The 15,198-nt window shown below is 34.5% G+C and overlaps 1 protein-coding gene across 1 annotated transcript in view; it reads left to right on the forward strand.

Annotated features, from left to right (window-relative positions):
- The window catches only part of LOC130576884 (neurobeachin), a 205,026-nt gene that overhangs the window by 89,061 nt on the left and 100,767 nt on the right, over positions 1–15,198 (forward strand). Inside the window, exons 3-6 of the mRNA XM_057371857.1 lie at positions 3,873–3,973; positions 4,223–4,318; positions 6,612–6,733; positions 13,335–13,461. Coding sequence (XP_057227840.1) covers positions 3,873–3,973; positions 4,223–4,318; positions 6,612–6,733; positions 13,335–13,461 — 446 coding nt within the window. The remainder of the gene's footprint in view (positions 1–3,872; positions 3,974–4,222; positions 4,319–6,611; positions 6,734–13,334; positions 13,462–15,198) is intronic.

The following is a 15,198-nucleotide window of genomic DNA, read 5'->3' on the forward strand; positions in this document are numbered from 1 at the left end:
CTTTGTGAAACACTTTGATTAGACCTAGATAGGGTTAAATAGACAAGACAGGCATAATGTCTATTATGTTCTGGCAGCACACTTTCAGGACCAGTCTAAGTCTGAAGCCACTCTTCTCTGATTTTGTGAAAGACAGCAGCAAATAAACATGTACCCAAACTTTTGCAATGAGAAGAAATTTTCTGTCTGTTTAGATGAAGGCTTTCAGAGTCATGAGGTTCTGAGTATTTTAAATATCTCACTTCATGCAATTTTACAGATTCTGTGGTGAAGAATGAAAGCTTAATGACTTTGAAAGTCTCAATGACAATCCAATCGGGTTAAATTTGCTTTCTAGAAAAATCACTGTCAAAAGTAATTTTTATACTGTGATAATCTGCTATACTTGTATCGGGGATGATCAGACATYTTATCAATAGGGAGAAAGTATTTTCATAGATGATTGGTGCTTTTTTGTTGTTTTTTTTTAACACCTGCATAGTGTTTTCTTTGGGGTATTCACTTTCTACAGTTCTCTGTTTCCAGGTGATGAGTAGYGAAGCAGATCATGTGCTCTGAGAGACTCTTTAGAATAATGTGTCTGTAGTYCTTTCTGAGAAGTTTGAACGGTGGATGAGAAAGTAGCCTGAACCCATAAAGAGTAGATATGACTCAAGTCACATTTTTTTCTCCTCAGTTCTGTTGTGAAGCTGTAGGTAATTGCTCTAAAATTGCTGGGACTGAATTTTTAAGCACTGAAAAAGTTCCTAGTTTTCAAGRAACAATATTGGGTTTTGACTGCTCCATCATTAATGGAATGTTATCAAGCTTTTCTCTTTCAACTCATTTCATAGGAAAAACTGCACATTCTATATTTACAACCTATACAAATTAATTTTCATCACCCACAAGAGTTAAAAATCACAGTTTCATGGCCATGGATTGTTAAAAGATTAAGGAAACATGAAGGTAGTTTCCTGAAGTTTTCTTATGAATGCTGTTTAAAAAGTCTTCTAAAATTAATGCTAGATCCTTCATTGTAATATATGTGCACTGTTGCTTGAAAGACAGGCAGGCAATGTCACCATTGTATTTTCATATTAAATGACTGAATTAAGCATTCCTTCAAGGTTGCTGGTTAATTTATAGATCATATGAAAACTGTTTAGTATGGAAGTATTCAGAAGGTGCCATTAATAGAAATTAGAAATGTATTAAAAATGAGAAACTGCCAGTTTTCTCCTTCTGGACTTATTTTATACAATCTTGTTTATGAAATGAGATAATGGATTCCAGTTATATACATAATTGTATTGTTTGTTTTTTTTTTTTTTTTTAAAAAGGAGTAGACATTCAAAAAATCCAATTGTAGTATGCCTTCTGACCTTTGTCCATTTATGGATGAGTGGATTATTAGGATTTACAAAGCAGATGAGACTGACTCTTTTATGAGATTTCTAATAAGTGTGAATAAAGTTATGTAATTGTTCTTTTTAAGTCTTTTTTTATACTGAAACAAGAAACAAACCTTCTTTAGTGGAGTTTACAGAAATACCTTTAAATAGCCTTAAGTACCTAAGCTTCCACAGATGTTGTTTGTTTTATCTTTACYTGCTACCTACGGGGTTTCARTCTTCCAGGTCATTATTTTACCCAGAGTTACATAATTAGGGAGCTTACATTTGTTTCTCTCCCCCAATGTTTAATTCGTTACTTATAAATTTGTATTTCTAATACCTGTAGGTTATCCACATATTCAGTAGAAATAAGAATTTTTCTGTGCCATAAGGTATTACAGGGCTATAACAATGAAAGAAAGCACCACACRTTCAGTGATTTTTAGAAAATGCCAATCATTCCTGTGTTTGACTGTACTAATTTGCACTTTTGTCATCTGTCTTAGAAGATATTTTTAATTATCTGATTTTCACTAGACAGCTTTGCTTCCRCACAACACTTTTTCTCTGTAAAGGAAGCAAAATTTGCAGTACCTTGATCTGAAACAAGGGGAAACAAAAAATTAGGAAATGGGAATTCTCAGCCAAAGATTAATATTCATTTGTGCTTATTTCATTTTCTAAGTGTTCAGTGTATGACTGTTCCCAGTGTCTGATCATGTACAAGATGTGCAAATAACGGCCAGCTTCACATTGCAGGCTGGTGACTACAGTGAGGGGGACAGGTATTAGAGGAGCTGAGTCAGATTCACCACCATGAAAGACAAGACATTTCATTTTCTTAGCTGTATTTAGTTTTGCCTAATTCTGTCACAAATGTGTGTGGAACTATTTTTAAAGGGAAGATGAAAGAAATGAGAGGGGGAAAAAATACATACTTGAAGATTAGGACTTTATTCAGAATTTATGGTGAAATTGTCTGCTAAGTTGCAGTGCTTTTCTTTTGCCTTTCCTGATAYTCAGTTTCACTCACCAAACAGTTTAATATGTCTTCTGTAAATTAAATGATATTTCATTCTTCACACGTGCCTTTTGCTTGCTAAGGATCAGAAGCTAGTTTCATAGTGGAAAAAAGCTAACTAGATACTAATGCTTTTGCTCAAAACCAGATATATATGGATTGGCAAAGAGAAAATTTGTTTTAAACCAAAATATGAATGTGAAATGTCTTTGGAAAGAATTATTTCTCCTGAAGACTACTTTTTGCCAGCACCTGTAAGAGTCATCCTTTCACCAAGAAACAAGGAGAACATGCAGTCCTACAAATAAGACACAAGCTTATATGCAAAAAGTTATGTCTTCTACAAGTTTTAGCAGGAAGGGAGGAGGGAGGCAAGGGAATTCAGTAATTGTTGAACAGATTGGAAAAATTTGTTAATGCTGATTCTGTTGTGTCATAGCTGTTTTGTTTTGAAAACTCTGTACTTCGCTGCTTCATCTTTGAATTAAATTCTTATGACTCATCTGTGAAGATRAGCAAGTTGTTTTTCCTCCTGCTAGAGGAAGTAGTAATTCTAATTAGTACATTTAATTCCAAAAAGAAGTGTGGAGTATAAGAAAAGGTCCAGCATCCCAAAAGTTAAAAAAATTCTTAAAATTAAATTCTGAGGTTTTAAATAAAAATGCAAGCACTACCAGTAGCTTTAAACCTGATACTCTCTGAAAAGAAGACCCTTGTTTAATGTTCTTATTGTAAAAGTTTATTGGTTTTGAGATGTTGTCATGCAAGCTCTGTTCTGTAAGTTTTTTAGCAATTTTGATCACTTCTTTTTATTGTGCTCTTTAATTATTTTCTCTCTGTGAATTTGGTTTTTTTTCTTCTTTATGGCTTGTTTTTCTTGTTTTGCTATTGTTTTGATTGCTGTGTTTTTGTTTGATTGGTTTTGTGGGGTTTTTGTTGGTTTGGGGTTTTTTGCGGGTGCCAGAGGGAGGTGTTGGTTTTCTTTTTTTCCCCTGGCCTTTCATTCCAGTAAAGATCAGAGACATTACCACTGTATCAAAAATGTGGCAATGATACAAATCACAGCACAATATGCTGGGCTTAGGTCAATGTCAAGCATCTTTTTGGTCAAAATTTTTTGAAAAATACCAACTTCAGAGGAAAAAAAGGAACTCTTATACCAAAAGTATACAGCAGGAACAAGAAGTTTATAATGTGTGGTACATGTTGTGAAATTGGAATGATTAATGTTCCATAAATGTAATACTTTTTTTCAAAGTGTGATGCAAAATTTAAAACTGCACATAAAACCTTTGCTTTCCAAAAAAGTTAAAACAGTGAGAACATAAAATCCTTTGTAAAATATTTAAGACAAGTAAGTTTGATTTTTAGAATTTGTGAATACGTTTACTTTTAAAGGTATTATTTTTTTCAGCCTTTTTTTGTGTCAAAACAATGAAATTCAGAGTTCAGAATAACTTTATTTTCCTTTGAAGATCTCCTAGTTGATATGTTGGGGGTTCTTGCCAGCTACAGCATCACTGTCAAAGAGTTGAAGCTTTTGTTCAGCATGCTTCGAGGCGAAAATGGAATCTGGGTAAGCTGTGATCAGATAAAGCATTAAGTGTCATTCCATTAGAGCCTGAAGTTAACATAAACTGTCTCCTGGGACATATAAACTTGAATTAGTTTGTTTTCTTATGTTGACTGAACATATGTTTAAGTATTTTTCCTAACTATTTTAAAGTTAATTTGCTCTGTTTGAAAACTGTCAACTTTCCATTGTAGCCTGGAGAGTACAAAAAATGGTTGTATTGACTTTTGTGCAATTTTCTTTTTTTCACAGCCAAGACATGCAGTTAAATTATTATCAGTCCTTAATCAGATGCCACAGAGACATGGGCCTGATACCTTTTTCAACTTCCCTGGCTGTAGTGCTGCAGTAAGTTTTCATATAAAATACTACAATTTCAGGAACAAATAGCTCCCAATTTGAATTTCCCTTTCTTTGGTTTCAGAAATTCTTGAAAGGGCAATGAGAGGGGAAATGCATCTTTGAGTAGTGTATACATTGTCTTCCACTGACTTCCAATGTAGCTGTGTTGTTGACAAGTTGCACTTGTGAGGATGAAATGTCAAGCAGCAGATTTTAGTCTGGGGAAATTACTGTAAAAGGGAAAGCTGAAAATTCCAAAGAACCGTGTTATTTTATTAGAATAATGTAATCAGTATTATATAAAGGAGAGAGTTGGGGGAAACCAAACAATGAGCTAGTCCGTATCATCACAGTTTACACAGACTGCTTTGTCCTAAATTTTATTACAAAGTTTTCATTTCGGCTGAATTGCACCAGCTGTTTTCTTTCCATCAGGGCAGTGATTTAAGTGCTGTCTTTTTCTGACTTTTTGAGATAACTTACAATGGTGAAATTGTATTCCTTTCCAAACTTTCCCAAGTGGGTATTCTCTCTTCCATTCACTGCATGTATTTTCAAAAGAACCCCTACAAATAAATTCAAGTATTGTATACAAATTTATAGATTATTGAGAGTGTAAACAMAAATGGTTAATATTGAGAAATAGAGATCTGCGGTACAGTTCCATTGTGTTATGGAATAGTGTATGATGAGGTAGAACTTGGAATTTTCTAACAGAAAATAATACTGAGATTCCTGTTTTCTCATGCCATTGCATGAAGGCTGCCCTACTTGCATTTCATTCATCAATGGCACTGATAATTTTCTTTTATGCCTGGGTTATTTTTTGCTAGATTACTTCTTTGGTTTTGTTTGATATACAACCTTATAAACAGATGTGTCAGCAAAGTGAATAGTGTGGATTGTGTAAAGAGTTAATTACTAAGTTTTGAAAGGGAAAGTTTCATTTTCTCCTACTAAATTAAAACCACAGTTAACCTCTCTTACAAGTACATGCAGCAGCGAGACAGCTGTTGCAGAATATGAATATGTACAGTGATACACACTGCTTTGACATTTTTGGGCTTCAGAGGCAAACCCTGATGAAATTTCTTTCTTAAATTTAATTTTGTATCAGACATTCAAAAAAGGTTTTGCAGGGAAAGAATCTAAAATATTCCTTCCTGTCCAAAGATCTGCATCAATTACAGAAGTATAAAGTTCGTGATTGAAATGCACAGCCTTTTTCCCTTGTTTGAGTCCTTCTAGGATCTTGTTTCACACAGCACTCGTGATGGACTGCAGAGCTGTAAACCAAGAAATACAAGTTTCAAACTTACACTCCTTTATTTGTGATTGTTGTATTATGCTAWGAAGTTCTGGAGAGGTTACATCCTATGAAGTGGACCAAGGGCAGATAATTTTAAAATGACCCAGAAAACAAATCGCTCCATTAGAATAAAAAGAGGGGATAGGACCTAGTTCACTACCACTGAGTTCCAATTTTCAGGTGTGATGCAGTGTTGACATCAGACAGAGAAACAGCTTAACTTTTAACTAGCTTGATAGATATCAGTTTGACCCTGTTCAAAGTTAGGTGCATGCTCCTTGTATATCCAAGCCTTCAGTGGCATTATGAAGGAGCCAAGAGTCTACTGAACCAGCATATGGATATGCTACTGAGAGCTGCTTCATTTTCCCAGCTGAAGGGCTTTTCCCAATACTGCATTACATCTCCACCAGTCTGTATAGGTGGCATGGTAGTCACTGCATTTGGAGGACACCTTGTGGTGGTGGTAGTACTACTCCCAGGTGTTGTTCCCATTTGTCATCAAGCAGCTCTTCTGTTTTAGGCAGGAAACTGCCTCTTGGGAGGCAGGAGCCATTTTCCAAAGGTGTTCCTTGAAATGTTTAGTTTTAGTTTTAACAATGAATCTCTATTTTACGATCTATTGATTAATTTGATTTTAACGTATTGATGAGACTAAAAGTTATTAAAAGCTGAATTTATAGTTTAATTTCTGTAGAAGTAATTTTTCTGGTTTTATTCTGTTAATACTGCCCATTCACAAATTTAATTTTGAGTCCTCTGTTGGTAGAATGTACATAGTTAAAAATTAAAGTATTTTCAAATAGATAGAAAAGTAATGCATTTATTCAAAAGCACAATTTGAAGGTTTTTTTTCTACATTTGATATTTGAAAGTTAAAGCAGATCTGCAGATCTACAGATCTAAAATGAGACAGGATTTTAGAAAGACACTAATTTAAACAACATTTGTCAAAAAACTAATTTTTGTTTTTTTTTCCCCTCCTTCCAGGCAATTGCATTGCCTCCTATTGCTAAGTGGCCTTATCAAAATGGGTTTACTCTTAACACCTGGTTTCGTATGGATCCGTTAAACAATATCAATGTAGATAAGGATAAACCCTATCTCTATTGGTAAGTTGCTTATAATGCTGCAGTTATGGTTTGTTCTGGCTTCCTAACAAGAGTTAATCTTTCCCATTGTTTTTAGTCCCTGACATGCTTTCCCTCTGCCCCTGCCAAATACCTGCAGATTTTAGTGGCTGCTCATTGTATACAAACACTTAGAAAGCCATCTGTCCTTTTTGCTTTGCAATTCATAAATCCATGGATTCAAGACATGTTCCTTGTAATAAACCATAAAACCTAGTGTGGTGGTTTCTTTAGGAATGTTAAAATATATTATTTCTTAGAGCTTTAAACTGAGAAGGTTGTCATATTTCCTGTTTTGTGGTAAAGATTCTCAGCTGATGTCAGCACTACAACATAAATCTGTAAAACTTGAAGGGCACAATGTTTACACGTTAACTGAAGGTAGAAGAGAGTTGATCTACGAATTTAAAAATGGCCTACTGGTCATCTGCTTCCCCAAAATATGAAAATTATATATGAATGTAATGCACATAAAAGAAACTGAATATACCAGTCTCAGAGGAAATCACAGAATATGCTCAGTTGGAAGGGACCCATCTGGATTATCCAGTCCCACTGCTGGCCCTGCAGAGGCCACAAGAGTCACACCATGTTCCTGAGAGCACTGTCCAAACTTTTCTTGATCTCTGTCAGGCTTGGTGCTGTGGGCACTTCCCTGAGGAGTGTGTTTCAGTACCCAACCACCTCAGACCAAACTGCCCCTCTGCRTCTGCTCACAAGGAAGTTGTAACTGCAGTGAGCTCTCCTGTCAGTCTCCAGGCCGCCAACCAAGTGACCTCAGCTACTCCTCATACAGCTTCCCCTCAAGGCCCCTCACCATCCTCAGGCCCTCCCATGGACACTCTCCATAGTTTAATGCCTTTCKTATACTGTGGCACCCAAAGCTGCACACAGGACACAAGGTGAGGCTACCCCAGGTCAGAGCAGAGCAGGACAATCCCCTCCCTTGCCCGGCTGTGATGCTGTGCCTGGTGCCCCCTAGGACAGGGTTGGCCCTCCTGGCCACCAGGGCACTGCTGGATCATGTCCAACTTAACATCAACCAGGACCCCCAGGCCCATTTCCACAGCACTGGTCTCCAGCATCTCATTCCCCAGTCTGTCTATAGGTCCATCCCAGGCACRGAATCTGCCACTTTCCCTTGTTGAACCTGATATGGTTGGTAATTGCTCAGCCCTCTAATCTGTCAGAGTCTCTCTGCAGGGCCTTCCTGCCTTCAAGGAAGTCAGCAACTCCTCCCAGTTTTGTACCACCTGCAAACTTGCTTTTATCCCTTCMAGTCCTGCATCCAAGACATTTATGAAAATGTTGAAGAATACAGGGCCTAAGATGTAGGCCTGCAGACCCCCCCTAGTGACAGGAACAATGCAAATTCTTATCATTTTTTTACAGCAGATTAAACCAAGCTCTAATTAGTAATTCAAAAAAGGAAAAATATCCATCTAAACTTTACACAGATTTCATACATGAAAAGTTTGTGTCACACACAACCATCACCAAGAGAAAGGTACCAAACCAAACATTTATTTTCTTTCCATTTGCTTTTTGGTAGTGTAATATTTTTTCATTTTAACTACATAAAAAATGGTCATATAAATAACTCTAGGCTTTTAGTGAGTATAGTGTGATTGTGGTATGAGACAGCAGCCGCATCAGTTCAACCATGTTGTGAAAACTGATTCTTAAAACTGGAGAAGGGAAGCAAAGAAATGCTTTCACATTTGCCAGATGTGAGGGGAAATTGCCACTGTTCTGTAATTAGGTAAATGCTAAACCCTACTTCAAGAACTGTAAGCCAATTTGATTTTTCTGAAAAAATTACTTTAATTATCTCTGAGGATGATGTTGGGCAGCTGCTGACAGTCTATTAACAATTGTGTATTGGAGCAGTATTGTAGCTATCTTACCAATTATAAACTGAGTGTGACAAAGCTGCAAGAAATGTAGAAGTCTGACATTTGCATGAACAATAAATAACAAGGCAGAGCAGTCAAATTCAAAGGGTGAGATTCAAAATTCCGTGGCAAAAATTTTAGTATAAGCCCACCAGTGTCATATACCTAGCAGTGGATGATGGATGCTGTGCTTACAGAATGAGTAGTTGTGTGTTAGAAAGTGGGAATTACAGCGGGATGTTAAGGGTTGTTATAGGCTGCCAACTGACCATAAAATGCATTTTCATTGCATTAGCTGAAAGAGCTAATGTGATCTTTTAAATGATAGTCTGATCAAACAAAGATRATAAAGGTGATATGATCCTTTCCTGAAATCTTGGCAAAAGCATTACTGGGATGCCATTTACAGTTAAGAATTACTACTTCTTTAAGAGACCATGGGAAAAATTGGTAAACATTCAGAAAACAATAAAATTCAGAAAACACTTGGAAGTGAACTGTCCCCTGGAAAACATATTTTATAATGAATTATTTTTTTAAATCTGAGATCCAGTGGGTAGACTGCAAAACAGGAGAATTCATACTTTTAGATACACAGTATGGTAGTCCTTTTAACTATCACAATTATAAGACATGTTAAAGTAATAATAATAATAATAATAGTTTAATAGATTGTTGGAAATATTTATTTAAAAATAATGTGTAGAATCTTTTTTATAAAGACATTGCAAATTTAGATATTTAGGGTTAACCTTAAGCACACTCAAATGGGAGGTCTCCATCCTCTAAATCATTTGTTCCTGCTTAAAAAAAAAAAAAAAAAAAAAAAAAAAAAAAAAAAAAGAATGGGTGACATTTATATTAAGTAAGGCCTAGAATTAGAAATTATCAATCCAGATGCTAAGACTGATTTTTAGTGGGGTTTTTTGTGCTTTATTTTGTTAATTTTTAAGAGATGCTTTCTTTCAGATTATGTATCAGGTTCTGCAAAAGAATTAGAAGTGAACTAAGGCTGGATTGTCATAATTGCTGGGTTTTGTCCATAAAACATCCAAGTGGTTCCACAAGCATTTAATGGAAGAATGGCTAAAACTTCTGAAAGTGCATTCCACATTTTAGTTTTACAAATGTAGAGACAGGGTAAAAAAGAAAACCCAACCCAATATCAAGCTGTCTTGTATTTTCAGTCCTTCTCTAGGGCTTATGATAACAGAGATAATGCAGAACASCTGCAAAAGCACACAGTGTAATTTCAAAGTTAGCAGAAAGCAAATTTCATCCGCATCTTTCAGGCAAGAATGAATTAATATTTTCTCAATATCAGTACTATGTGATCACATGTTAAACTGCTCATAAAATCCTGAACCAAAGAAACAGAAATCCCTAAAGAGTTCCACCTGTGGATAGAAGAACACTCTCTTGCTATTGAAGTGTAATAACATTCAGTCGCTACTTTAAGAAACTGGCTGAAATGAAACATAATTGTAAAGGTTATATGAACGAACTGTAGTAAAATTGTGTTCCAGCCACTAAGAGAGGTAATCTAAGGCTCATAAAACCATATGGCTGTTGTCAGTGCTGCTCTTGTTGTCTCTGTGCATTTCATCTTTGGATCTGGCAAGTTCTGCACATGTAGATAATTGGTAAGASAATTTCTTTGCAGTATCCTAGAGACCAGTCCTACCCTACGTTACCTTTGGCAAAAAATAAAATGTGAAGATTAATATTATAYAGTCTAATGTTGAGGTAAACAGAACATATTTGAGTGCTCAGTTTCTTAACTACTGTTGTGTTAGAATTCTAATTAATTTGGAGGGAAAAAAGGAAAATCTTGGCTGAGTTTCATGTTTATAAAGTCATTCATTCTATTTCAAGACAAAGAGCCCTGCTAAGAAATAAGCAATTTTTTCATTATTTCATTGGTATCTTATGTTCATGTACTGAACTCCAGGAAGTTACACATGTAAGGACTATTCAGTGTTTAAAATTCCAGAAATAGTCTGATTTAACCATGATGGTGATGAAATCAGCCCAGTATCCAGAAAGATGTAGATTATTTCTTCAAGAGACATTTTAATTTCAAAATGCTTTCTAGTTCCTGTTCAAAGGAGTAGGATGCATTTACACAATGGTAATAATATTATATCAGGTAAAAATGTGATYCTATTTACAATGATTTGTTGTGGGTAATTTAAAATAAAAGATTGTATTTGACATCTGCAATCAAAATATACAAAATCATATGTAAGAATATAGTGAATCTGTGTATTTTTTAATATYCTTCAGAATGAGATTCTGTTAAACAAAACCATTTTAGACTGTGGAGATGACTTAGCTTTCTGAGAAACCAATTTGTCATCATGAGAGATGCAGTTACCTGCTGAAAAAATCTTTGAATGGTATAAGGCCCTAAGGGGATAAATCAAAGTCTCAAACTAGCTCGCAACACATTCAGTTGTTCCTATTGTAAGAGCTGTGTTTTAAGTTTTTTAACCTTCATTTTATTGTACAAAATTCAGTGCCATGGTCATGCAGGTTGTGTATATGGGTAATCGAGATTGTATAGGTAYATGAGTCATATTCCTCCCCGAGGCTTTTCACTGCTCCTTTTGTTGAGGTGTATATCTGTCTATGAGGTCATTGTGGAAGCCAGATCATTGGCATGGTCCAGGTTAAAAATAGTCTTCAAAAAGGGAATCAAAGTGTTATAAAGTGTCTTCACTGCTGAGGTCAGTGGTAATGGGCAGTATGAAATTTTTTTATCTTCATTCTTACGTTGTGTCTTAGGTATAATTAGAGAGGACATTTTACATTTATTAAAGAAGGCCAGAAGGCTCTTTTTTTTTTTTTTTTTTTTTTTTGCAAAGAGAGTCCTGTGGAAGCTCTTACTTAAGGCAGTGGCAGGGAAAAATGCTCCTTTTCAGCACAAAAGCTTGAAGGGAAAGAGAATTGTGTACAATGTAGAGAAGCAGATGAATGAATGAGGAAGACACAGCCTGAATTTGGGAAAAAAAAAGATGTGTACTATGTATTCTTCAAGACTGGAAATAGGAACTTCTGCATTAAGGTGTAGAAAAATGATCTACAGATGTTATTATTCCTGTTCTGTTTACTCTGTTTTCCAAAATTATTTGAAGTATTCTTCTAGTTCATTAAAGCAGAAGTGGCTTTCTAGAATTTGAGAATTTGAATGTCTCTTTTTTACCTCCTTTAATAGTTCCCCCATAGGAAAAGAATGTCTAAGCCTTGACCACCTAAGGGTCTAATCACACCACCTACCTTGTGAAGAGCTTTTTTTTTCTATGAGGTCATGATTTCTTAACGACTTTTTTGACAGTGAGCAAAGAGGAATATCTGATTCTCTTCTTAAATAATGCACACATACAGACTTAACTCTAAGTTTCTGAAGATGGAATTAGGTCCATAAATATGCACATTTTTCCATTTTAAAATCAAGATTTTATATGTGTAGTACAGTAGACTAAAAATACAGAATTTCAGCAGCTGTTAAGGATGATGGAGTTTGAACTTAGTGTTTGCATGTACCTTTGACCTCTTAATAATCCTAGAAAAAAATTGTAAAAGTATTTGATAAAAGCATTGCAACAAAAAAAAATAAAGCATTAATATTGCAATAACATAAAATTATTTTATAAATTATCTATATTAAGAGAACGAGAAAATGTAACTTAGTGGGCTAAAGGACTTTGTACAAATGCTCAAAATTAGTGGTGCCTTTTATCTTATATTTGCAAAGCTTYGTTTCAGAATTCTTAGATGAAATTCACCATCTAGACCTTGCATTTCAGTTGTTGGTTATTTATTAAAGGAAAATCTAGAAGCCCCATAAAGTGTACTTCATATTATTGATAGCAAACTGCTCTTCATTGTACTTAGCTTTTCAGAAGTGATTAAGTAGCATAGCTATAAATGTGGACTTGCCCTTTCTGAATTGTTCTGTGAATGTCATTCATGAACTTTCGCCAGTTACCTTTGCAAAGTGTTTATTTTTAGAAGTCCAGAATTGCTCTTTAAAATGTTTTTGATTTCAAATATAATTGGAGAAATGTATGAGCTTTCAGCGTTATCTATCTTTATTATATTTGTCACAAGAAAGTTTGGAAATCGTTGTTAAACTTACTTTCTTAAAATTGCAGTCCTTTATCCATTTGACAAATGACAATAAATCCACAACTTAGATGATTAAAATGTCATAGATCATTAGCATAGTTAATTCATAAACCTTGAAAAATAATTCTTGTGCATAATAATTATCTTGAATCAAAAATTCACATGTCATACCAGCTGCATTGTTCTCTGAACCCCCCAAAATTGCAAGGCATCTTGCATTCATTCTGTAATGGATATTTCTTCAAAACTTTAATCACATGTGTTATTTTAAATGATGATTAATTAAGAAACTGGGGTAAAAATTTGAGAGATATAAATTTACTGTCTTGGATCTTAGGAAACAAAAGAAAAAGTACTGATTTTTAAAATGTAGTCTGGAATCAATTAAGTGCTAAATGTGAGTAGCTCTCCAAAATGCGTGTTGAAAGAAAATTAGTTTCACCATTCCAAGTGTGAATTTATTTTCTTTCCTGTGGCAATTTAATGAAATATTTGGACCTTTATATTATACAATAATTCCCCTTTTCCCAGTTTCATTCTTAATTCTTTCTTTTCAGTTTCCGCACTAGCAAAGGTGTTGGGTATTCTGCTCATTTTGTTGGCAACTGTTTAATAGTCACATCATTGAAGTCAAAAGGCAAAGGTTTCCAGCACTGTGTGAAGTATGACTTTCAGCCACGCAAGGTGAGAAAAGTGGTATTTACAGTAAAGAATAACATTCAAAATGTGATGACATGCTTCTGGGAGAAGGGCTAAAATCCCTTCAGTGCCATAGTGTTAAAAATAATTTCTTGCTTAGAATTAACTGCTCCAATGGTCATGCAAAGTTACAGTTCAAAATCAATCCAAGAAAAATGTAATAATTTGCAGGGTAATACTTCTATAAATTCAGCTTGGTTTTCAAAATTGATKAGCTTCAGATGGAGAAGAATTTGGATATTTGTAAAATGATAATTTTATTATTTAAATAACATCATCCTATTTCTGAAAATTCTGTATCTGGTAACTTTGTTGTCAATGATTTGAAAAATTTTGCTGTCAATGCTAGAGTTTCATTATCTGATGCTGTATGATGTAAGGCTCTGAACTTTATCCTGTGTCAGTGCTGTTTTGGGGTTTCTCATTTTTCATAGTAAATCTTGATTACACCTCTAGATCATCTTAGTGATTATTTCTACTCTATGCCTAGTAGTCCTAGGGGAACATGATTTTGTGGCATTCAGTGTTGCAGTTAGTTGCTTATTGAAGCATTGACTTTTCTGTAAAGCAAATATTATGTGTTTGTGCTTGATATCACTCTTTGTATATTTGGCTGTGAAGCTCATTTTTTTTTTTCTGATGGGATTAGAATTTGTATATTAAATTTCAGTGCTTAGATTTTTTTTTTTTTTTTTTGAGAACCAATCTCTTGTGGAGGGAATGCCATTGTTCACACATCATCTTAATGTTCCACTGCTTCTCTTGGTGTGTATTTGTTGTTCAAAATCACCTATTCTAATTTTGTCATGTAACTTTGAGGTCACTTGGGGTTTTTTTAAAACAAAGTAAGGTGTTTTTCTAGCATATCACTCAGATTTGCACAAAGCCTTATAAACACATACCTACTGAGTCTGTTGGARTGAATCAATTCTGTTTGGCACATTATATTCAATTTTGTAGCCAGAAAAGTRTTTTGATGATGGTTCAATTTTCTTTTAAAGTAGCACATCTGAATCTAGGAACAGATGTAATTGGTAACTTTTGTAGTTTGTTATTTATGATCAGCTTTTGGGATCTAGCTAACCTTTACTTGTTGATGAGGAAATAATCTTTCCTATTTCAGCAAGGTACACTTTTGGCAATTTATAATATGAATGATTAGTTTTCTTCAGGCCATATCTGGAAAATTTTAGTTTTTGCTGTTCTTCACAACATAGCAAATTCTGAAATACTAGTACCTGTGTATCTCATTAGATGAATACCGGTTTCAAATCAAAATCAGCTGATCTGCTGAAGTATATAAAAACTTAACTCCCATGTTAGTTTTACATATCCCAAAGTTCATGCTTTCACTTTGGATCATATGTCAGATTTGGAAAGTATTGCAAATAAATATTCTAGAATATATTTTCAAGTGGTTTAATATATATATTTTTCCATCATTAACTTATGTAAACATATGTATGTGTTAAAGTRCATAACGCATAATAGAGGAAATAAAACCTGTCAAATAAAATTCCTAGCCCTAACAAGTCAAAATTTTTCCTGTTTAACATGTAAATTGATTTTCCTCATGTTATTTAKATATGATATTGGTTTCACTGTGCAAGCTTTGCCTGTGCAGATATGTATTCCAAAAATGTATACTTATTTACAAAGCAGGTAACTGTCCAGATGCTAACTTGGGAACTGGAATTTTTGCCATCAGATGTAGCATTCCAT

The sequence above is a fragment of the Malurus melanocephalus genome, unplaced genomic scaffold (assembly GCF_030028575.1).
Source record: "Malurus melanocephalus ecotype Western Australia unplaced genomic scaffold, MMel_1.1 scaffold_160, whole genome shotgun sequence".
Taxonomy (NCBI): Eukaryota; Metazoa; Chordata; class Aves; order Passeriformes; family Maluridae; genus Malurus; species Malurus melanocephalus.